The sequence below is a fragment of the Pan troglodytes genome, chromosome 18 (assembly GCF_028858775.2).
Source record: "Pan troglodytes isolate AG18354 chromosome 18, NHGRI_mPanTro3-v2.0_pri, whole genome shotgun sequence".
NCBI classification, from domain to species: Eukaryota; Metazoa; Chordata; class Mammalia; order Primates; family Hominidae; genus Pan; species Pan troglodytes.
In genome coordinates this window covers 30172275-30196194 of record NC_072416.2, presented here as the reverse complement: position 1 = coordinate 30196194, position 23920 = coordinate 30172275, and the positions used below count along the sequence as shown (strand labels likewise).

At 46.4% G+C, this 23920-nt stretch overlaps 2 protein-coding genes across 26 annotated transcripts in view; one reads left to right on the top strand and one right to left on the bottom strand.

Moving 5' to 3' along the window:
- The window catches only part of KATNIP (katanin interacting protein), a 230679-nt gene extending 207571 nt beyond the window's left edge, over positions 1-23108 (bottom strand). For 10 of the 24 annotated variants that reach the window (XM_009430542.5, XM_009430543.4, XM_009430548.4 and 7 more), the window contains exon 1: positions 23015-23076. In XM_009430542.5, the coding sequence (XP_009428817.4) occupies positions 23015-23021 (7 nt within the window). In that variant the 5' untranslated portion in view covers positions 23022-23076. Of the gene's footprint in view, positions 1-19549; positions 19662-23014 lie in introns of those variants that run through there. The other 14 variants (XM_063797740.1, XM_063797742.1, XM_063797732.1 and 11 more) reach the window with 7 other exon arrangements.
- A 102-nt stretch (positions 23109-23210) lies between these two features.
- Positions 23211-23920, top strand: part of GTF3C1 (general transcription factor IIIC subunit 1) — an 88880-nt gene continuing 88170 nt past the window's right edge. For both annotated transcript variants that reach the window (XM_016929679.4, XM_016929678.4), the window contains exon 1: positions 23211-23522. In XM_016929679.4, coding sequence (XP_016785168.1) covers positions 23302-23522 — 221 coding nt within the window. In that variant the 5' untranslated portion in view covers positions 23211-23301. The remainder of the gene's footprint in view (positions 23523-23920) is intronic.

Genomic DNA, 23920 nt, shown 5'->3' with positions numbered 1-23920 from the left:
CAATGTATCTCCTAAACTGCCCAACTTTACTCCCCAGTGGCTATTTGTGAAAATGCCACAACCAGTGTCCCCTTAGGTAAGAGCACTCAGAAGACAGAAGCAAAAAATGCTTAGTGACAGCTTAGCAAGAGGAAAGCAACGGGGACTGAGTCTCAGAGAAAAGACACGTGTCTTTGGACATGGTCACTTCTAGCAAGTCTGCACGTGAGTGAGGGGTAGGGGAGGGGTCACAGCTGGTGATAAAGCTCAAGGGATGATGCTTTTGCCAAGAAAGTGTGAATAAAGGGAAGAGCCAAGGCCTAGGATGAACCGCTGGCCACGGCCAGACTCTAAGGCCAATGTGTAAAAGGATTTCGAAATGAGGCCACTGGAGAATTTACAAGAGGGCATGGATCATACAGTATCATGGTATGGGAGACATCTTTTGGTTTATCTGGTCAGCTCATAATGATACCCTAAACTGCCCTCCTCTCTCTTCCTCTCCCCTCTGTCCACCCAGTGGGGCCTCTGGGCAGCCATGATTATACATAATCCCACGCCCTGAACCTCAGTATGCTGTGCTATGGATGGACCCCTGACCCAACTGCAGCCAATCAGAATCCCAGTCCCAGGAATTTGGAATTGGTTCTGAGAGACAGAGAAGAGGGAGACACAGGGCAGGGCTATCTCCGTGTGTGAGCTGTCATGCTGAGTTACTACCAGCCACAAGCCTTGGGGTAGACTAACAGAGGCCAGGATTCCCGGATAGAATGAACTAATCTGAAACTGGCTACATGCCTGCCTTTGTCTTCATTGTGTGTGTGTGTGTGTGTGTGTGTTTTCTTTTTTGCCTTAAGACAAAGAACCTAGGATTTAAGGATGAAAAAGAGACCAGCATAATGTACCACTGTAATACAGGGTGTTCTTTAAAAAAAAAAAATTTTTTTTATAGAGATGGGTGTTTTGCCATGTTGCCCAGGCTGGTCTCAATTTCCTGGGCTCATGTGATCCACCCCACTTGGCCTCCCAAAGTGCTGGGATTACAGGCATAAACCACCACACCCAGCCCAGTGTGGGGTGTTGATAGTTGGGGAGATGTATGTGGGGACAGGGGTATATGGGAGCTCTCTGTAATTTCTGCTCAATTTTGCTGAACGCTCTAAAAACCAGTTTATTAGTTAAACACACACACACATACACACACACACACACACACACACACACACCCAGGATTTAGGGATCAAGAGATTTGATTGTTAGGCCAATTTTATCAGGACCTCCTGAGGCTTGCTGCTCTGGGATAGGAGCTAGAATGAGCAGCTCCCAGAAACCCTTGACCACACGGCTCTGGCTGTCAGTCTAAGGATTCCGAGTGAGCCCTAAGGCTGGCCAGGGAAAATGACATGCCAGGTAGTCAGGCCTCATCATGCAGAGCGAAGGGACTGTCCCTGAGCTGCTAGGCACAAAGCGGGTTGGGGTCTGGGCCACTGACAGACTGGGCTGTCCTGGCAGCAGGAGTAGTGCAGAGGCCAGTGAGATGCCAGCAGGGCCCTGCAGGGTCCCACAGGGCCCAGGGCAAGAGCAGGCAGCAGGAGGGAGCAGAGCTCCTCCAGGGTGAGCACGGCAGATCCCAACACCTGACTGAGGCCCTTGCTTTGCTGGCCACACAGCCTCCTGGGGATCTGGTCCTGAGGGACAAGTGACAGCTATGGGACCTTGGATAAGTCATTAGGTCTCTATGGGCCATAGTTTTTTTTTTTTCTTTAAGAGTTAGGCTGAATCATCTTTATGGTTGCTTTTCATCTCTAAAATTATGTTATACTAATAAAGAACAGTTTAACAAATTAAGGTGGACGATAAAAACAAAACATTAATGTGTCCAGTCGTGGTGGCTCATGCCTGTAACTCTAACACTTAGGGAGGTCGAGGCGGGTGGATCACCTGAGGTCAGGACTTCAAGACCAGCCTGGTCAACATGGTGAAACCCCATGTCTACTAAAAATACAAAAATTAGCCGGGCATGGTGGCACATGCTTGTAATTCCAGCTACTCGAGAGGCAGAGGCACAAGATTCACCTGAACCTGGGAGGCAGAAGTTGCAGTGAGCCGAGATCGCACCACTGGACTCCAGCCTGGGTAAAGGAGTGAGACTCTGTCTCAAAACAAACAAACAAACAAACAAACAAAAAAATATTAACGTAACTGGGCAGCTTAACTTCAAAATGCATTTGAAAACTTTTTTTTCCCTTTCTCTTGGATTTCAAGATTGAACCTTAAAGGAAACTGCAGAAGCCTTTTCTCTTAGCCTTAAAATAGACTCCGTGTCCCTCCCTTTCTCACCGTATATACTGTCTTCACATTTCTCTAACTGTATACTAGTATTTGCCTATGTGCCTTCTTAGAAGTTCCAGCGGCTAATCCTGGAGCAAGCCTGGAGACCCAGCTGCAAAATTGCAGAGATGACTTCACAGTGGCGAGTTAACAACCTGGCCATTGTTGAGATGACGCCAGCCCAATGTCCAGGTAGACTGGGACCCAAGATGGCCACCCGAACAAGACACACAGATAGTACTCAGCCCAATTCTTGCATGCCTTCTTTATCAAGTTTTCCCTTTTTATTTATGTATGTATTTATTTATTTTGAGATGGAGCCTCACTCTGTTGTCCAGGCTGGAGTGCAGTGGTGCGATCTCCGCTTACTGCAACCTCTGCCTCCCAGGTTCAAGCAATTCTCCTGCCTCAGCCTCCCAAGTAGCTGGGATTACAGATGCCCACCACCATGCCTGGCTAATTTTTGTATTTTTTTTAGTAAATATGGGGTTTCACCATGTTGGCCAGGCTGGTCTCGAACTCCTGACCTCAGGTGAACCGCCTGTCTAGGCCTCCCAAAGTGCTGGGATTACAGGAGTGAGCCACTGCGCCTGGCTCACTCCTGTAAGGGAAAACTGGAGTTTTCTTCCTCCACAAAATGGAAGTGGTTACTTTGGATAGGAATCTGACCACTTCCCTTTATTAGTTTTGGTTAATAAATTCACTTTCTTATTACCAGACCTCACTCTTATTAACTGAACTCTGCAAGCAGCAAGCATGAGACCTGCGTTCAGTCGTTCAGTTACATTAAGAACATAGAGCTTAACTACTAAAATGTGAAAGTAGGACAGATGTAGTGGCTCACGTCTGTAATCTCAGCACTTTGGGAGGCCAAGGCAAGAGGATCACTGGAGGCCAGGAGTTCAAGACCAGCCTAGGTAACATAGCAAGACCTTGTCTCTATAAAAACAAACAAAACAAAAAGAATAAAATAAAATAAAACATAAAAGCAAATCTTTCTACTGGAGTTAATTAGAAGCTTTTTAATTCATTAAATCGGAAAATAATTTGCTTATTTTCCAACAAAGATAATTCACTCAATTAAGAGCATTTATTATCTAAACTCCCTAGAAGACTGGTTGGCCCAGTCCTCACACCACAGAGCCTTTCTCTCTCCTCCAGATTAGCTCGATGCGAAGACAGCTCCTGCCTGTCAAGGATGGAAGTGCTGTAACCAGATTACACTGTGCCTGTCTACTGCACTTAGCTTCTCTGAGCATTTTCCTACCTATATCTCATTTATTCTCACAACAACTCAAAGAAGGAAGTGGAAAAAGGTGACGTTAATATCAATATATGCCACTTGCAAAATTAAGGGGGTGTTCCTCTGAATTTTGCAGGGTGACCTGCCTGCTTCAGCTATGAAGCAATAAATAAGGCCAATATACTTCACTTTATAGAACAGATGTCTGTCTGGGGAAAAGAAAAAAAAAGAAGTGACTGCATTGAATTTTGTAACTACAATACTATTCTCCCACTTATGATTTCAGCAAGGTTTTATCTGCACATAGTATTCGTTTTCAATGGTTAGCACATTCTGACACTTTGCTCTAGATGAAGATAATCTTCATCGCTACCATTTAGAGGGGAGTCGCATCTTCTTGGATGTTAGTTTCTGAAGTCATCAGGCAAAGGGAAAATCAGTGCCAAAATTACCCTTGATAAAGAGTCTTAAACAACCCGTAAAGTACAGTCTACAGGACATAGCTTTTTAAATCCACTGCTGTAGACTAATATGCATGCATATTTGATGCATATGGAAATGTATATAGTACATGATAAAAATATATATGCAGAATATAATTTCATGATATTCCTAATTAAACTATTCATATTGTAATCACTCCCTCTATTTATCCTCTTCAGGTGGGAGGGGAGTGGTGGGGGTGGAGGTAAGAGCCCAGCACTGACATTAGACCCTCACTCCCATCGAGTCTGGTAAAATGCTCAGTCTTGGCATGAAAGGTCAGGTTTTGGAGAATAAAAGGAACTCAGTAGAAATCTGCAGGTAAAGAAATCCAGTGTAAGGGCCTCCCCATCACAAGAGTTTTGGATTAAGAACTTATTTCCGGCCAGGTGCGGTGGCTCACATCTGTAATCCCAGCACTTTGGGAGGCCCGGGCGGGCAGATCACGAGGTCAAGAGATTGAGACCATCCTGGCCAACAGGGTGAAACTCTGTTTCTACTAAAAATACAAAAATTAGCTGGGCGTGATGGCATGTGCCTGTAGTCTTAGCTACTCGGGAGGCTGAGGCAGGAGAATCACTTGAACCCAGGAAGCGGAGGTTGCACAGAGCCGAGATTGCACCACTGTACTCCAGCCTGGCGACAGAGCGAGACTTGGTCTCAAAAAAAAAAACTTATTTCTTATTCCCGGGGCAAGGCCCGGTTGCTCACACCTGTAATCCCTCAAAAGCACAAATGCATTTTTCCTTCGAGCTAGCAATATCACTACTAGGAATCAGCCGTGAAGACATCTGTCCACAAATAGGAAACAAACATATGCGCAAGGTATTTGCTGTATCATGATTTGTAATAGCAAATATCAGAAATAATAAGTCACTGAACAAATATGATGAATCCGCACAATGTAATTGAACACTGTAAAGCTGAAAGAATGAGCAAGCTTCTCATATTCTACTCCTTATATATCCTTAAAAGATGGTCATATTTTAGGTGGAAAAAAAAATCAAGACCAGAAAGTATATGTTGCATGTAACCTTTTCTCTAAGAAAAAGGGAAAATCAAAATATATACTCATATTGGTTCTATTTGCATAAAGAACTACCCAGAGAGGCATGTGAAGGACTCTTAAGGTATGTTTTTTAATATTGTTTTTATTTTTATTTTCCTATTACTATTATCCTTTAGAGACTGAGTCTTGCTCTGTTGCCCATCCTGGAATGCACTGGTGTGAACATAGCTCACTACAGCCTGGAACTGCTGGGCACAAACGATCCTCCCACCTTAGCCTCCTGAGTAGCTGGGATTACAAGGGTGTGCCACCACTGGGTGCAGTGGCTCACGCCTGTAATCCCAGCACTTTGGGAGGCCGAGGCGGGTGGATTACCTGAGGTCAAGAGTTCGAGACTAGCCTGGCCAACCAACATGGTGAAACCCCGTCTCTACTAAAAATACAAAAATTACCCAGGCGTGGTGGCAGGTGCCTGTAATGCCAGCTACTCGGGAGGCTGAGGTGGGAGAATCACTTTAACCCGGGAGCCAGAGGTTGCAGTGAGTCAAGATCGTGCCACTGCACTCCAGCCTGGGTGACAGAGGGAGACTCCTTCTCAAACAACAACAAAAACACAAACAAACAGAAAAAAAACACAAGGGTGTGCTACCACATCCAGCTTATTTACCTTTTTGTAGAGGTGGAGTCTTGCTATGTTGTCCAGGCTGGTCTCAAACTCGTGGGCTCAAGCAATCCTCTTGCCTCAGCCTCCCAAAGTGCTGAGATTATAGGCGTGAGCCACTGTGCCTGGTCTTATTTTTATTTTTGAATGATCTATTTGGATCTATTTCCTATTCAAAAAGCTAAAACAAACTTAAAATATGCAATGTCCAAAGGCTGATTTAAATGTGTAAAAAACATAACATAATGAGAAATGCTATAGACTCTCCCATCCAAGACCTAAGATGGGGCAGGTGGTCTGTCAGAGGGAGATGGAGGAGCCTCCGTGAACCTCAGGACCCCGAATCTTGCTGGAAAGAGAACACAATATTTTTGGAGGACAAACTGACTTCTTTTAAGAGATCAATCAGTAATGTGTGAGAGATAAGAATGAAACGATGACAAAATACGGTTTCTGGAAATTGAACCAACAGTTCCTTAGTGAAGCCAATAGGCTATTGGTGACCTGCTCATTTATTTGAGGGCAAAGTTTTTATGAAATGGCTAGAGAAGATGAGAAAGGAAAAAGAAAACGAAAAAAAAGATAAAGGAAGGTGCAGATGGGTTGTCTGACGATCTGATTTCAAAGGGAGTCAGTTTCTCCAGTGCTTTCTGAGCACCTGCCATTGTCAGCTTCTTCCCCGTGTGATAGCTCTTGGGATTTCCTACCATTTGCAATGACAAAGCCGCATGGGTCACAGAAGCAAAGCAAACTGCCCATGGTCACACAACAAGGAAGCAAGGAAGGGTTAGCAACCCATTAGTCCAACGGCTGACCCAGTATGCTCAGCGTGCTTGCCCCACCCTGCTGCCTGCACACCGTTCTTCCAGTCCAGGAAGGAGAGCACTCCCTGTCATTACTACCCCCACCCCCATACCCCCATTTCAACTTCCTTTTTTTTTAGACAGAGTCTCACTCTGTCGCCTGGGGCTGGAGTGCAGTGGCACAATCTTGGCTCACTGCAACCTCCACCTCCTGGGTTCAAGTGATTCTCCTGCCTCAGTCTCCCAAGTAGCTGGGATTACAGGAGCCCACCACCATGCCCGGTGTATTTTTGAATTAGTAGAGACTGGGTTTTGCCATGTTGGCCAGGCTGGTCTCGAACTCCTGACCTCAGGTGATCTGCCTGCCTTGGCCTCCCAAAGTGCTGGGATTACAGGAGTGAGCTACCACGCCTGGCTGGCTTCCTGAACCTTGATTCTGGCTTCTACCTATAGTGTTTGCAAAGATACGCATGTGTTGGAGTGAGGTAAACAGAGGAAGGTGGCAGGATGGGGACAAGGTGGCCTAAGAACAGCTGCCCAGGAGGGGCACAGTGGCTCATGCCTGTAATCCTATCACTTTGGGAGGTTAAGGTGGGAGCAGCTCTTGGGCAACAAAGCAAGACTCCATCTCTTAAAAAAAACAAAACAAAAACAAAAAAAAAAACCAGCTGCTGGTTTCCATACAGAAAGGTGGGCCTGGTTTTGATGGATTAGATTTTCCAGAGAAGTGATAAATCCAGTCTTCTAATTTTTACATGATTAATAATTTTAAAAATTTTAAGGCTCTGTACAGGCTAAAAAAATCAGGCCTCTAGTTTCCAACTCAGTACATAACTAGGCAGACAAATCTCCCACTTTCCCACTCTTCCTTTCGTTTTTTTTTTGTTTTTTTGTTGTTTTTTTTATGAGACATCTCACTCTGTTGTCCCGGCTAGAGTGCAGTGGTGTGATCATAGCTCACTGCAGTCTCAAACTCCTGGGCTCAAGCCATTCTCCCACCTCAGCCTCCAGAATAGCTGGCACTATAGGTATGTGCCACCACACTTGGCTAAAACTTACTTTTGTAGAGACAGGGGTCTCACTATGTTGCCCACGCTGGGCTCAAACTCCTGGATTCAAAGCAATCTCCCACCTTTGCCTTCCAAAGTGTTGGTATTACAGGCGTGAAGCAGCATGCCTGACTTTCCCATTATTTCTTTTTTTTCCTTTTTTTTTTTTTTGAGACAGAGTCTCACTCTGTCGCCCAGGCTGGAGTGCAGTGGCGCAATCTCGCCTCACTGCAACCTCTGCCTCCGAGGTTCAAGTGATTCTCCCACCTCAGCCTCCCAAGTAGCTGGGATTACAGAGGTACGACATCATACCCAGCTAATTTTTGCATTTTTAACAGAGACGGGGTTTCACTATGTTGGCCAAGCTGGTCTCAAACTCGTGACATCAGGTGATCCACCCGCCTCGGCCTCCCAAAATGCTGGGATTACAGGTGTGAGCCACCGCGCCTGGACTCCTATTATTTCTTTATCTTGATGCCATGGACCCATTTTGAGGGGACTTCTTTAAGGACATCCCACTAAAACAACAGAAATCTATTAGACAAAGAGCAGGACTGTTTGAAAGCCAGGTAGGGCCGGGCGTGGTGGCTCACACCTATAATCCCAGCACTTTGGGAGGCCGAGGCAGGCGGAACACCTGAGGTCAGAAGTTGAGACCAGCTTGGCTAACATGGTGAAACCCTGTCTCTACCAAAAATACAAAAAATTAGCCGGGTGTGGTGGCGCATGCCTTTAATCCCAGCTACTACGGAGGCTGAGGCAGGAGAATCGCTTGAACCCAGTAGACGGAGGTTGCAGTGAGCTGAGATTGCGCCATTACTCCAACTTGGGCAAGAAGAGTGAAACTCCGTCAAAAAAAAGCAAGCAAGCAAGCAAGCAAGCAAGCAAGCCAGGTAGACACCGGCTCTGCAACACCCCTTCCCTTCATTCCCCACGTGTGCCTCCAGGCTGATGTGGGCCTTTAAGTTACCTTCCTTTTTGGAAAGCCTGATATGATACCCCTGTCACTTTTCCTTTGCATTTTCTGTGTAACTTGACTTCTGGGGCCCAGTTTACTGCCAAATTACCTGGGATAAACAAGTCATGCTAAGATCTTCTTTTCCTTTCCAAACCCAAACAGGAGCTGGCATACAGAAATGCTTATTTATAACCTGCACACCGTTAACGCGCATTTGCTTGGTTTAGAAATGCTTAGCCATGTGTTCTTCTGGAAGCTTCATAATTAGATAAGAGCCTGGGGACAATGCTGTGTGGCGGCTGAGAGGGGAGGCTCTGGGTCAGCCCGTCTCTCTTAGCTACTCATTACCCATTTGGGAGTCCTATTAGTCCTGACTCCATTTAAGTCTATTGTCAGGGTTAAAGCACTACATGTAAAACTCTCAGAACAGCGCCCTACATACAGTAGGTACTTAGCAGTTATTAGTTCCCATAAACTGCTGACTATTCATGGATCTCAGCCAGTTCAACTGAACTTGGGCTTCCAAATAGATCTGGAACCTGCTCATTCCTATCATCCCGCTCTCCAAGCCAGGCCCCGTCAACTCCCCCTGGGCTTTTTCTTTTTTCTTTTTTTTTTTTTTCCAGACAGGGTCTTGCTCTGTTGCCCAGGCTGGAGTGCAGTGGGCATGATCATGGCTCACTGCAGTCTCGACCTACTGGGCTCAAGTGATCCTCCTGCCTCAGCCTCCTAAGTAGCTAGGACACAGGTATGTGCCATCATGGCCAGCTTTTTTTTTTAATTTACTAGAGATGAGGTCTCACTATGTTGCCTAGCTGGTCTCGAACTCCTGGGTTCAAGCAATTCTACCCGTCTCAGCTTCCCAACGTGCTGGGATTAGAGGCATGAGCCACTGCATGTGACCAACTTTTTCAACAGCCACCTAGTAGGTATCCCTGCCTCCACTCTTGCCCGGATTTTCCTATGGCAGCCATATAAAAACCAGACCCTACCACTTGCCTGCCTGAACTTCTAATGTTTCCCTGTGCATGCAGAAAAGAATCCAAGCCTCATTCTGACCAGGCTCTGCATGGCCTGGCCCACGGGATATTTTGGACCTCTCCTCCCACTTCCCTGCAGCCCTCTTCCCTGCAGTCTTTCTTCTTTGTATTTAGAGAAGGAACCTTGCTCTATTGCCCAGGCTGGACTGCAGTGGTGTGATCACAGCTCACTGCAGCCTCGACCTCCCAGGCTCAAGCGATACTCCCAAGTGGACTCCTGCACAGATGGGACCACAGGCATGCACCACTGCACCTAGTCCCACATCCCTCTTCTGCTCCGTAGACCCAAGACTCCTTCCTGCCTCAGGGCCTTAGCTCTCTCCTCTGGGCCAAGAGCACTCATGCCCTTGGTCTTATGAGGGATCCTTCTTAGCAATGAGATTTCAGCTTAAAACCACCCACCTCTCCAGAGGGACCCAGCCCTCTGTCCTCCGTCTTAACCTTCTGCATGGCACTTACTGACATTTTCTTATGAATATGTTTGTAGTCTGTCTCCCCAACTAAAAATAAGCCCCATGAAACCAGAGGCTGCTATCTGGCTTATCAGTGAATTCTCCACACCTGGAATAGTGCCTAGAATGGAGTGTGCATCAGTAGAAATTTCTGAAATGGATGAACGAGTAAATGACCGAATTTCTGAATAGACAATGCTGAAAGGGACAGAAGGCATGACCGTGTACTGCAGTGAAGATGTCATCTGCTCTTGCAATGTGCTTTCCTGATCCCTTCCCCCTGCTCTTTCTGGGATGGTGAAACGAAATATGACAAAGTCAGTTTAATACCCCATTGAACATAATTGGAAAATATTGATTTTTTTTCCATTTGAAATAGTAAAGATAAGTAAATGCTACACTTCTGTAATCTAATCAGCGGCTTATGTGACAACACGCTTCCCAGGCTGAAATATATTTCAGTCTCCCTCTGTATCCATCAGACAAGCTCCTAAACCCATTCCCACTCTGCACTCCAACCAAGTCTCATCCAGCCATTCCAGCTCCCCATAGTGTATGAGTGAAGACTTTGCACTTGTGAAAACGTGCATGGGTATGTATGTGTAACCTAATTAAAGTGTCTTCTGAGTATCTGCACCTCCCAAAAATGATCTGCCAATCTGCCTTGAGAAACGTTGGAAGTAGCTCAAGAGATCTCCCAGAATCCTAAGGAAAGAGATGTGTTCCTTCTCCACATAGCTAATTTGTACTGAGAGGCTACCAAGCACCAGGCCCTGTTCTAAGGGTTTTAGATGGATGAATTCATTGGATTCTCCTAGCAGCCTTATGGGAAGGTCCTATTATTATTATCACCATTATTATTTTTTTGAGATAGGGTCTCACTCTGTCGGCCAGGCTGGAGTCAAAGTGGTGTGGTCATGGCTCACCATAATAACTTCGACCTTCTGGGCTTCAGTGATCCGCCCACCTCAGCCTCCCAAGGAGCTGGGACTACAGGCATGTGCCACCAAGCCCAGCTAATTTATAACATTTTTTGGTAAAGCCGGGGTCTGCCATATTGCCCAGGATGGTCTCAAACTCCTGAGTTCAAGCAGTCCTCCTGCATCAGTCTCCCAAAGTACAGGGATTACAGGCATGAGCCACTGCCCCTGGCTGACAACAGATTTCTTTATGAAACTGAAGAATATTCTTGGGTATGCAATGTGTATTTAGGTGTTGGAAACTGACACAAGCAGCATAATGAAATAAACTCTGGCCAGGACAGTCATTTACATTACCTGGCCCCTGCAGGCCTCTAAATGTGTGACCCCTGCAAGGGAACTTCACAGTTCTAAGATACTTCAGAGTCCCCAAAATGAGACCCTAGGCGACATCTGTCAAGTTCCTTCCAACTCTAACTTTTGTGACATTAGAGAGTTCATGAAATGTTTCTAAATAGTTTGGGACTCGTTACAGGGAAAACACACACACACATACACACACACCACACACTGCATTGCAGGTTCACTTAGAGTTTAGAAAAATGTGGTGGGCCCTGCAGGTAACCAGATATCTGTAGCTCTCTGACTTCCTGCCAGGCGCTACGTTTACCCATAACTTTCCTCTCCCCAAAGGACATGTTAAATCAGAGGGTCCACTGCTAAGGGTGGTCAAGGTAGCAGTGGGCTCTGAAGTGAAGTGGGAGCTGGGAGAGAAAGTGACTTCACTAGGAAACGAAATTGGGCCAGGACAGGAATGCTAATGGGAGAGCAGAGGAAGCAGCTGCGGGGAACAGGAAAGGAAGCTAGGAGCGGGAATAGTATGAGGACTGGGTTGTCTGGGGAAACCATATGTGTCCACTAGAGAAAAAGGACCAGGCCAGGCAAAGTGGCCCACGCCTGTAATCCCAACACTTTGGGAGGCCGACGCAGGTGGATTATCTAAGATCAGGAGTTCAAGACCGGCCTGACCAATATGGTGAAACCCCGTCCCTACTGAAAAAATATATATATATACAAAAATTAGCCAGGCATGGTGGTGGGCGCCTGTAGTCCCAGCTACTTGGGAGGCTAACACAGGAGAATTGTTTGAACCCAGGAGGCGGAGGTTGCAGTGAGCCAAGATCACACCACTGCACTCCAGCCTGGGTGACACAGCAAGACTCTGTCTTGAAAAAAAAGAAAAAAAAAAGACAAAAAGGATCCAGCCACAGTCCCTGGAAGCTTGGCCTGGAAGCTTGGCTACAAGGCCCTTTCCTTTGTCTACTTTATGGAGAATGTCCAGCAATTCACTAGGGAACAAATCCGTTAATCTCTTTCCTGGTTACAGTGTCAACCCAGCAAACACTCATGGGATCTGCCTGTGCCAGTCCTTGTGCCAGGTGCTGGGCATACAAAGGAAAGAAGTGAGTCTCTACCCTCAAAGAGGGAGAAAAGCATAGAGCCCATCCCTGTGATACAACACAATGCCTGACTAGCTATGGGGTCCTGCCATGGGGGAGTAGCTAATTCTGCAGGTGGTGCTGGTCACTGCAATATACAGTGTGGAAGTGACTTGAAAGAAGGGCACAGCTGGCAGGGAACACAGCACGGGCAAGGCAGCGAGGTGGGAAAGAAGACGGTGTACTCCAGAGATGGCCAACCTCCCCAAGTGTCTCAGGCTGGCATTGAAATCTCAGATGCCTGCAAAGGAGGCCAATATGCTCAATGGAAGAAGTGAGCACCAGATGACAGGTAACACCAGCCAGAAGGGGTCATCAGCACATGTCCCAGGTCAAGGGGGTGGCCACTGTTCAGTGCTAGAGGACCAGAGCTACATGACAAGAAAGTGCTGAAGGCCCAAAGCACCCGTTTATCAAGAGACTGAGAAGTCCAGGTTCTTATGTGAAATTACCTTTTTTTTTTTTTTTCTGAGACAGAGTCTCACTCTATAGCCCAGGCTGGACTGCAGTGGTGCGATCTCAGCTCACTGCAACCTCTGCCTCCCAGGTTCAAGCGATTCTCCTGCCTCAGCCTCCTGAATAGCTGGGATTACAGGCACCCGCCACCACGCCCGGCTAATTTTTGTATTTTTAGTGGAGACGGGGTTTCACCATGTTGGCCAGGCTAGTCTCGAACTCCTGACCTCGTGATCTGCCCGCCTCAGTCTCCCAAAGTGTTGGGATTGCAGGCGTGAGCCACCACACCTGGATTTTTTATTTATTTATTTTTTTTTATGCAGAGTCTTGCTCTGTCGCCCAGGCTGGCGTGCAGTGGCGCGATCTAGGCTCACTGCAACCTTTGCCTCCTGGATTCAAATGATTCTCCCACCTCAGTCTCCCAGGAAGCTGGGATTACAGGCAGGTGCCACCATGCCTGGCTAATTTCTGTATTTTTAGTAGAGACGGGGTTTCACCATGTTGGCCAGGCTGTTCTCAAACTTCTGACCTCAAGTGATCCGCCTGCCTCGGCCTCCCAAAGTGCTGAGATTATAGGTATGAGCCACCATGACCTTACTATTTTTTTTTTTTTTTGAGACAGGGTCTTGCTCTGTTGCCCAGGCTAGAGTGCAGTGGCATGATCACAGCTCACTGTAGTCTCAACCTCCTGGGCTAAGGTGATCCCACCTCAGCCTCCGAGTAGCTGAAACCACAGGCATGTGTCAACATGCCCAAATAATTTTTAACAATTTTTTGTAGAGGTGGGGTCTCACCGTGTTGCCCAGGCTGATCTCAAACTCCTGGGCTCAACTGATCCTCCTGCCTCAGCCTCCCAAAGTGCTAGGATTACAGGCATGAGCCACCATGCCTGGCCTGAAATCACTATTTTTGAATATGGAAAAACATATTGATAGATGCTGTACAGTGCAGTGTAAAACCTCTGGGTGTGAGAGCAGGTAGGCAAGTGTCTAAAAAGATGAGACTGGAGGGGAGCTAATTCCCCAGAGAAATTCTATACTTCAAGGTGATATGATCCATAGGGCAATTGTTAAAGCTGCAAAGCCCCATGGGACATCAGTAGTCACACTTTCTTACTTTTACATAAAGTGCTCTGCAAACAGTTTCAAGTTCTTCCTTGCAACCAACCACATTGCTCTGCATTAGCCTACTCCCATTTGGAAAGAGAGAAGCAGTCATGGGACCAGATGCTGAGGGAGCTGGGAATGTAGTCAAAACGGGTACCTTTCAAAATGTATATTATTCCATCAGCCCAGTGGCCAGGTCTTCCCCACAGACTCACTCTCCAGGTGTGAGAACCTGGCCACACACTGGCAGTAACAACGCTGAAATGGGCCTTCCATAACATACTACCAAGTGTAGACCTTATTCGACTGAGTCCTGGCTCTGCTACCTACTAGCTGTGTGGTATGAAACAGACACAATCCCAGTATCCCATTGAGCTGTCTCAGGAATCAAATCAGATCTGCCACGGCAACAGTCAGCAAACGTTTCCTGTACAGGGCCAGATAGTAAATATTTTTGGCCCGTGGGCCACATAGTCTCTTTTACAACTACTCAACTCTGCAAGAAAACAGCCATGGACTATATGTATGTAAAAGGGTGCTGCTGCATTCCAATAAAACTTTATTTACAATAGCAGGCAGTGGGCCACACTGCTTTGGGAAAGGGGAAGACCTCTTCAAATATTATCTTCTAAGGACTCCCATGTTGAAATGTAGTCATCTGTTTATGTCTGCTTTCTCACCATACTATGAAGTTTCTAAAGGCAGATAATACATTCCCTTTTTTTCAGATTAAAACAAAAAGAAACTGGGCATGGTGACTCATGCCTGTAATCCCAGCATTTTGGGAGGCCAAGGCAGGCAGATCACTTGAGGTCAGGAGTTCGAAACCAGCCTGGCCAACATATGAAACCCCATCTCTACTAAAAATACAAAAATTAGCCAGGTGTGGTGGCACACACCTGTAATCCCAGCTACTTAGGAGGCTGAGGCAGGAGAATCACTGGAACCCAGGAGGCAGAGGCTGTAGTGAGCTGAGATCGTACCACTGCACTCCAGCCTGGGTGAGAGAACAAGACTCTATCTAAAAACAAAAAAACAAACAAAAAGAATAAGTATAGTCCAGTATGGCATACAAGGAAGTCCACAGGAGTTTTCAAAACTGTACAAGTTAATACTAAAGTAGAATTCTAAGTACAAATGCTGACAGGCCTAGGAGTGACAGACACAATGAGAGAAGCCAGTCATTAGACAGGCCCACCTCCCTCTTAAAGGGCAAAGTCTCCACTTAACTCGGGTGGTGGGACAATTGTTGCCATGCAGAATTCTGATTTGGTGTTAACAGACTTTATTGATATTTTCAAGAAAACACCACAATCAGGTATTTATGAGAAATCTGCTCATTTTTCAATGTTGACAACTAATTCAAAAATTTAAAAAACAAAACATTATGAGCCAAATAAACATGCATGTGGGCTGTTTCAGCCCACTTGTGCAAGCTCTGATATAAAGAATTCATTTCCAGCCAGGCATAGTGGCTCATGCCTGTAATCTTAGCAACTTGGGAGGCCAAGGTGGGAGGATCACTTGAGCTCAGGAGATGGAGACCAGCCTGGACAACATAGCAAGACCCCCATCTCCACAAAAAATAAAAAATTAGCTGGGCATGGTGGCACACACCTGTAGTCCCAGCTACTTGGACAGCTGACATGGGACGATCGCTTGAGCCAGGAGATGGACGCACCAGTGAGTTATCTCACCATTGCACTCCAGCCTGGGCAACAGAGCAAGACTCTGTCTCAAAAAAAAAAAAAAAAATCCACACCTGTAATCGTAGCACTTTAGGAGGCCAAGGGGTAGGGTTGGATCACCTAAGGTCAGGAGTTCGAGACCAGCCTGGGCAACATGGTGAAACCCCGTCTGTACTAAAAATGCAAAAATTAGTTGGGCGTGGTGGCATGTGCCTGTAATCCCAGCTACCCAGGAGGCTGAGGCAGCAGAATCACTGGAACTCGGGAGGCGGAGGATGCAGTAAGCCAAGATCGCGCCACTGTACTCCAGCCTGGGCTACAAAGTGAGACTCCATCTCAAAAAAAAAAAAAAAAAATCAACTTCACAGAAAAATGTCAAGAATAGTACAATGAATTCCCATATCGCCTTCACCTGGATTCAATCTTACTCATTTTGGCATCTCTGAATTCCAATGCACAGAAGGCACTGAAATGTTGAATCATGGAATGAATCTCATAAGGAAAAATAAGCAAAACATTATGTGCCGACTTCCTATAAGTTAAAGTGACAGGAGGAACGAACTCTGAAAAAATTTGAGAGAAAAGAAACTAATCAGATAGAAGGATCGGAACAAGAAGAAAAGAAAACAGAACAGACACAAAGAGTATATGGGATGTATGTTTATTTCACCTGCTGAATGCTTGCTTTGTTTTATTGCATTTGATTGTTATTTTATTATTTTTTTTGCTGGGTTTAAGTAGTAAGAGAAACAGACAAATCACCAAGAAGCCAGGTAAATACCACACAAGGACAGGAGAGACCAGCTAAACCGATGGTGTACTCTCAGCAAAACCTTCCTAATTCAACCATCACCTGTTTGCAGTCTGGGATTATTTGGACAAGCGAGGCTAAATATCATCTTGGCATTATTAATTATTTCAGAAAGTTTGCTAAGCAAATGAACAGTATAAACAAGGGAAATGTTGAATATTTGCTCTAGGGGAGCAGTGAAAAGCAAATGAACAACTTCCAAATCCTTTCTAATTATATCAATGTGCTGAACTTTTGTCTAATTATTATGTTCCTTGAAAATGAAATAGAATTTTTTTTCCTAAACCATTTCATATTTTTAAAGTACTGGGGAAAATTCAACTTTAACAGAAAGGCGAACATTTTCATAGGCAGAAAACACACACTGCCAATGTACCTTCATGGAATAAAAAATGTCAAACATTGGATTTTCTCTTAAGCAAAGAGTGTGCTAATTACAAAAGTTATCATCTGCTAGAGAGCTTCATCAGCACGCTTCCCTCTTCTGTCAACTGTGTGGAAGAAGTCTGCCTATTTGCAGATAATGATAACAACAGCTACTATATAGGAACTTTTTTTTTTTTTTGAGACAGAGTCTCACTCAGTGGCCCAGGCTAGAGTGCGGTGGCGCAATCTCAGCTCACTGCAACCTCCGCCTCCCAGGTTCAAGCAATTCTCTGCCTCAGCCTCCCGAGTATCTGGGATTACAGGCACCCGCCACCACACCTGGCTAATTTTTGTATTTTTAGTAGAGACAGGATTTCACCATCTTGGCCAGGCTGGTCTTGAACTCCTGACCTCGTGATCCACCCATCTCAGCCTCCCAAAGTCAGGCATGAGCCACCGCGCCTGGCTGTAGGAACTTTTTTTCTTTTGAGACGGAGTTTCGCTCTTGTTGCCCAGGCTGGAGTGCAATGGCGCAATCTCGGCTCACCACAACCTCTGCCTCCCAGATTCAAGCGATTCTCCTGCCTCAGCCCCCCAAGTGGCTGGGATTACAGGCATGCACCATCACACCCAGCTAATTTTGCATTTTTTTAGTAGAGACAGGGTTTCTCCATGTTGGTCAGGCTGGTCTCGAACTTCTGATCTCAGGTGATCTGCCTGCCTCGGCCTTCCAAAGTACTGGGATTACAGGCGTGAGCCACCGCGCCCAGCCAGGAACATTTTTTTATATGCCAGACTTGATGCATTGTTTCATTGAAGCCACAAAACAAGGTAGGCTTCATTATCATGTCCATTTTACTGACAGGAAAACCAAGGCTCAGAGAGGTCAAAGTGTACAGCAGAGATTCAAATCCAGGGCTATCTGGCCCCCAAACCTAAGGACATTACACTGCATCACAGAAACAGATAGGACCTGCCCAAAGTCAAAATCAAAAGGCCAGGGAAAGGGTTGTGAAAAGCTATGGTGATTAAGACATGCCGAATAAACTAAATTACAGTCCAGTTTGGAGGGCATCTGCTAGACATTTAAGCTTTTGTGAACGTAGGAAGTAAACATCTTTCTAATAAGGCCAGGCTTGGCTTATCTAGTTAGTTAGAATCACAATAAGGTATGCTTCACTTTATCCAATAAATAGGTATGTGCCTATAAAATTATGTATAAATCAGGGCCAGGTGCGGTGGCTCATGGCTATAATCCCAGCACTTTGGGAGGCTGAGGCAGGTGGATAACCTGAGGTCAGGAGTTCGAGACCAGCCTGACCAACATGGTGAAACCCCATCTCTACTAACAAAAAACAAAAAAGTTAGCCAGGCGTGGTGGCGTGCGTCTGTAATCCCAGCTACTCAGGAGGCTGAGGCAAGAGAATCGCTTGAACCTGGGAGGCAGAGGTTGCAGTGAGCCAAGATCACGCCACTGCACTACAGCCTGGGTGACAGGGCGAGACTCTGTCTCAAAAAAAAAAAAAAAAAAAAGTGTAAATCAAAGTTTAAAAAATCAGAACAGAAAATGGGATTCTTTGGAGGTCAAATATGACCCTAGGGTAAATACTTCTGAGAATAAATTTTTCCTTTTGGGGGCCAATCTGAAAATGAACATACCCCTCTACTAGGCTACAATAACGTCCTAAGACTGCAAGTGCAGAGATGCTCATTAGAAGGCACAAAGCAGCCTTCCTGGAAAGGGACTGTAGCAATGTTTCTCAAAGTGTGCTCTGCAGATCCTGGGAGAAGGAGGGGTCCACAAAGACAAAAGTATTTTAATCATAATTTGAAGAGTATTTCACTGTGTTGAATTTTTTTTCTTTTGAGACAGTCTCACTCTGTTGCCCAGGCTGCAATATAGTGGCATGATCTTGGCTCACTGCAACCTCTGCCTCCTGGGTTCAAGCGATTCTCTTGCCTCAGCCTCCCCCAAGTAGCTGGGACCACAGTTATGTGTCACCATGCCCAGCTAATTTTTGTATTTTTAGTAGAGACAGGGTTTCACCATGTTGGCCAGGCTAGTCTCAAACTCCCGACCTCAGGTGATCGCCCACCTTGGCCTCTCAAAGTGCTGGGATTACAGGCGTGAGCCACCCCATCTGGCTGTGTTGACATTTGTACTTATGGCACAAAGCAATGGTGGGTAAAACTGCTTGCAGTCTGAATCAAGGCAATGTTACCACAATGTACTAGAAACCTTCCCTCCTTCCTTCCTCCCTCCCTTCTTCCATCCCTCCCTTCTTTCCTCCTTCCTTTCTCTCTCCCCTCCCTCCCTTCTTTCCCTCCTTCCTTTCTCTCTCCTCTCTCCCCCCACCCCACCCCCTGCTCTCTCTCTCTCTAGACGAGGTCTTTTTGCCCAGGCTGGAGTGCAGTGGCACAGTCATGGCTCACTGTAGCCTCAACCTCCTAAGCTCAACTGAGCCTGAGTGGCTGGGACTACAGGCACGAGCCACTATACCTGTCTAATTTTTTACTTTTTACAGAGATGGGGTCTCACTAAGTTGCCCAGGCTGGTCTTGACCTCCTGGGCTCAAGTGATCCCCACACCTCAGTCTCCTTAGCAGCTAGAACCACAGGTGCATGCTACCATGCCTGACTATTATTTATTTATTTATTTATTTAATTTATTTATTTAGTAGAGATGGAGTCTCACTATGTTGACGAAGCTGGTCTTGAATTTCTGGGCTGAAGAGATCCTCTTGTCTTGGCCTCCCAAAGCGGTGGGACTATAGGCGTGAGCCACTGAACCCAACCATCAGGACATTCTTAAATAAAAATAATTGTTTGTTTGTTTTAAATGTGAGTACATGGCAGTAAATAAAATAATAGACAAATTTTGGTTATTCAGTCTTGGGAATTTGGCAGAAATTTTCTCAAATACGAAATAAGTGAGTCTGTCACTTCAAGGAAACAGCTGACAATATTTGCTGCCAATGTTAAAATTCAAGCTGTCAAGTGAAAACAAGTTGAAAACTTGTTTCCATTACCTTGAGTTTGATAGTTTCCTAATACTTAAACTCCTTTTTAAAATGAAATAGGTGGTGATATTAACAAATGTGATTTTTTAAATACCGTATAATGGCATCTGAAAGGTCAACGTTTAGATTTGCATAACTCACTGAACCAACATTTTCTAAACGACCAATGGCTGATGTTATAAAATCATATATGGGTAAAGCAGCCAATGAAAGGGCAAGATAGACCAATGGATTTTAATGTAACACAGTATAAAAGTTCACCTATAAGGCTTCAGATGACACACTGTGACTAACCTTTAAGAAACCGCCACTTGTGGCCTGGCATGGTTCTTCATGCCTGTAATCCCAGCACTTCGGGAGGCCAAGGCGGGCAGATCACCTGAGGTTGGCAGTTTGAGACCAGCCTGACCAACATAGAGAAACCCCATCTCTACTAAAAGCACAAAATTAGCTGAGCGTGGTGGCACATGCCTGTAATCCCAGATACTTGGGAGGCTGAGGCAGGAGAATCGCTTGAACCCGGGAGGCGGAGGTTGCGGTGAGCCGAGATCAGGCCATTGCACTCCAGCCTGGGCAACGACGGCAAAACTCCCGTCTCAAAAAACAAAACAAAACAAAAAAAAAAACTGCCACTTGCAGGCCAGGTATGGTGGCTTACGTCTGTAATCCCAGCACTTTGGGAAATGGAGGCAGGCTGATCACCTGAGGTCAGGAGTTTGCAACCAGCTGGCCAACATGGGGAAACCCCATGTCTACTAAAAATTAAAAAAATTAGCTGGGCATGGTGGTTCACACCTGTGATCCCAGCTACTCGGGAGGTTGAGGCAGGAGAATCGCTTGAACCCAGCAGGCAGAGGTTGCAGTGAGCTGAGATCGTGCCACTGCACTCCAGCCTGGGCGACAGTGAGACTTTTTCTCAAAAAAAAAAAAAGAAAAAAGAAACTGGCATTTGCTAAATTTTGTATAGTATGAAAGGAGAGTGTCTACAGTTATCTGAAAAGGCAATTAAAATGTTTCTCTCTGCTCCAATTATATATTTGTATGAGGCCAAATTTTCTTCATACACACCAGCCAAAACAGCATAACAAAAAACAGTTTGAATCCTGAAGCAGAAATGAGAGTAGTTTTTTCTATTTCTATTGAATAAACTTGAAAAAACATAAAATAATGCTACTCTTCCTATTAATTTTTTTGAGGCAAATGTAATTGTTTTCCATTAAAAATATTATTTATGTTCAGAAGTAATGGGTTTATTGTTGTTGGAGTTTTTTTGAGACAGGATCTAGCTATGTTGCCCAGGCTAGTCTTGAACTCCTGAGCTCAAGCAATCCACCCACTTCAGCCTCCCAAACTGCTGGGATCACAGGTGTGAGGCACTGCACATGGCCAATTATTATTATGGTTATTATGAGCCACTGCACCTGGCCAATTATTATTATTATTGTTATTATTGTTGGGTTTTTTTGAGACAGAGTCTCGCCCTGTTGCCCAGGCTGGAGTGCAGTGGCAAGATCTCGGCTTCAAATGATTCTCCTGCCTCAGCCTTCCAAGTAGCTGGGATTACAGACACGTGTCACCACATCCGGCTAATTTTTAGTAGAGACAGGGTTTCACCATGTTGGCCAGGCTGGTCTCGAACTCCTGACCTCAAGTGATCCGCCTGCCTTGGCCTTCCAGAGTGCTAGGATTACAGGCACGAGTCCATGCCCGGCCCAATTTTTATTATTTTTAAAGGAACTAATTAATGGACATCTTAAGATTTTCCCAGTTTAAATCTTCGATATGGTAAATATCATAAATATAAATAAACAAAGCTCTTTGAGGTAAGAGCATACAGGGGTCCCAAGGCTTAAAAGGTTTGAGGACTGATGTTCTATAGCAACATTACATTGACCTTTCCAGAAGGCAAAATGGTAAAGCTCATTTTATAGTACCTCTAAAGTACAAAGGGCAAAGATATATTTTAAGCATATGACAGAATGTTCAATTAAAAACATTTTCTCCACACTACATTCAGTGAATATAAAAAGAATGTGGATTCCCCAGGAACAAATTCCCGAGAAGTGAGGGACAGTGCTGTAATTAGAAAAATGATCTGGACTCTAGCCCAGACCCTACCAGTCTCTCTAGACTTTAGTCTTCCCATCTGCAAAGTGAGATATCAGAATAGCCTATTTTCCATTTGTTTCCAATTGTCAATACCATGACTCTAACCAGGGATCCCTAAATGGGGGCCCACAAGCTGTCTCTGGCCTTCAGAGTGACTGGCCATCCCTGTTTTTGAGAAGTACCCCAAGAGAACAATCAGCTGGTGCTTGGTGAGCAGCTTTCCTTTCAGGTGAGGAATTGATTTTCAGTTACAACCTCAATCCGGCTCACTAGACTCTCCTCTGCAGACATCTGCATTTACAACCTCTGGAATAAAGGGACCCTCAAAACCTGTCCAAATCTCAAGCCCCATAATTCAGCTCCAGAGACAGGGTGTCTGGGTTTCTCACTCACTCTGCTACATGCTGGTTGTTTGACTTTGGGCAAGTTCCTTAACACCTCTGAGCCTCAGTTTCATCATCTGTAAAATGGAACAACGCTGAACTCAAAAGGCTGGTATGAAGCTTAGCGAGGTGTTGCCCAAGAGTACTTACAGAGTTCTTGGTACTGGAAAGCACTTTGTTAAAGGGAGCTATTATTATTAACGCCAAGGCACAGAAAGGGAGTATTTCCTAAACTCCCTTCACCCCCCACACCAACTCCCTTTCCCAGCACCTGACGATTGCACTCCCACGATCAAGCTTGTTTTCATATCAACTCCCAAATCCGACAGTTCCACATCCCAACATTCACAAGACCCTCCTCAGACCTCTACTTCTCCTTCCCCACCCTACATCCCTTCACTGAGCTCCCGGCCAGTACCGGTTTCCTTCACGCCCACAGCCGGGCAGAATGGTCACAGCACTGACCACTCCCCCAGGCTCTCCTCCGCGTTCCGGACCACTAAGCCTCCCTATCCCTCATTTCGGAGACCCCCTTGGGTCAGGAAGTGGTGGTCCAGGGGTTTATGGCCTAGGATTCTGCCCAAAGCGCGGTCGGGAGGGATGGGAGAATAACAGTCCGACCTCCCGGAGGGGCCCACGGACACTCACCGTCCATCCCTAGAGGCGGCGGTTCCGGGAGCTCGAACCGGAAGCGGCCTCTACACTGTTTGCAGTTCCCCTGGTTACTGCGGGGCCCCGGACCAATGACGGTGGAGCTCCACTTACTGAGCCCGCCCCCTGGGAGTGACGTCATGCCGGCGCGCTGGAACTCCTCCTCCGAACCCTGGGTCTGACCCACCTCCCCGGGCCCCGGATCGTTGTGCGCAGGCGCGCTGGACCAAGGCCCTTGGCGGTGCGTTGCGCATGCGCCCCGGGCGCCGCCGACTGAAGTAGCAATGGACGCGCTGGAGTCGTTGTTGGACGAAGTCGCTCTGGAGGGGCTCGATGGCCTGTGTCTGCCAGCGCTGTGGAGCCGGCTGGAGACGCGAGTGCCGCCCTTCCCGCTGCCTTTGGAACCCTGCACGCAGGAGTTTCTCTGGCGGGCCCTCGCCACGCACCCGGGCATCAGCTTCTATGAGGAGCCTCGGGAGCGACCCGACCTACAGCTCCAGGACCGGTCAGCGGGCGGCCTGGCCAGGCGGGCGGGCGGGCGGGCGGGCGGGCGCAGGGCCCGGGGGCTGATGGAGCTGGGGGCAGGGCGGGGGAATGGAGTGGGGCCGTGCAAGTACCGTGCAAGTACCGGAGGCCTGTTGATTGAGTTGGGGCACGGCGGTAAGGCTAATCTGGGGTCCCTCAGGCCTGGCAGGGCCCTGGAGTCTGATGGAGTTGGCGGGGGGAGGGGGAGAATCTAGTGATGTCCCGTTTTGTCCCTGTGTGTGTTTTGGGGTAATGGCGAACAGGATTGGGGATATTCTTCAGGTTTAAAAGAATGTTTCCTTTACATTGGAGGATAGGATTGGAGCAGGAAAGACACTTTAGAGCCAGACTGGAGACTCTTCAGATCAACAGACCCTC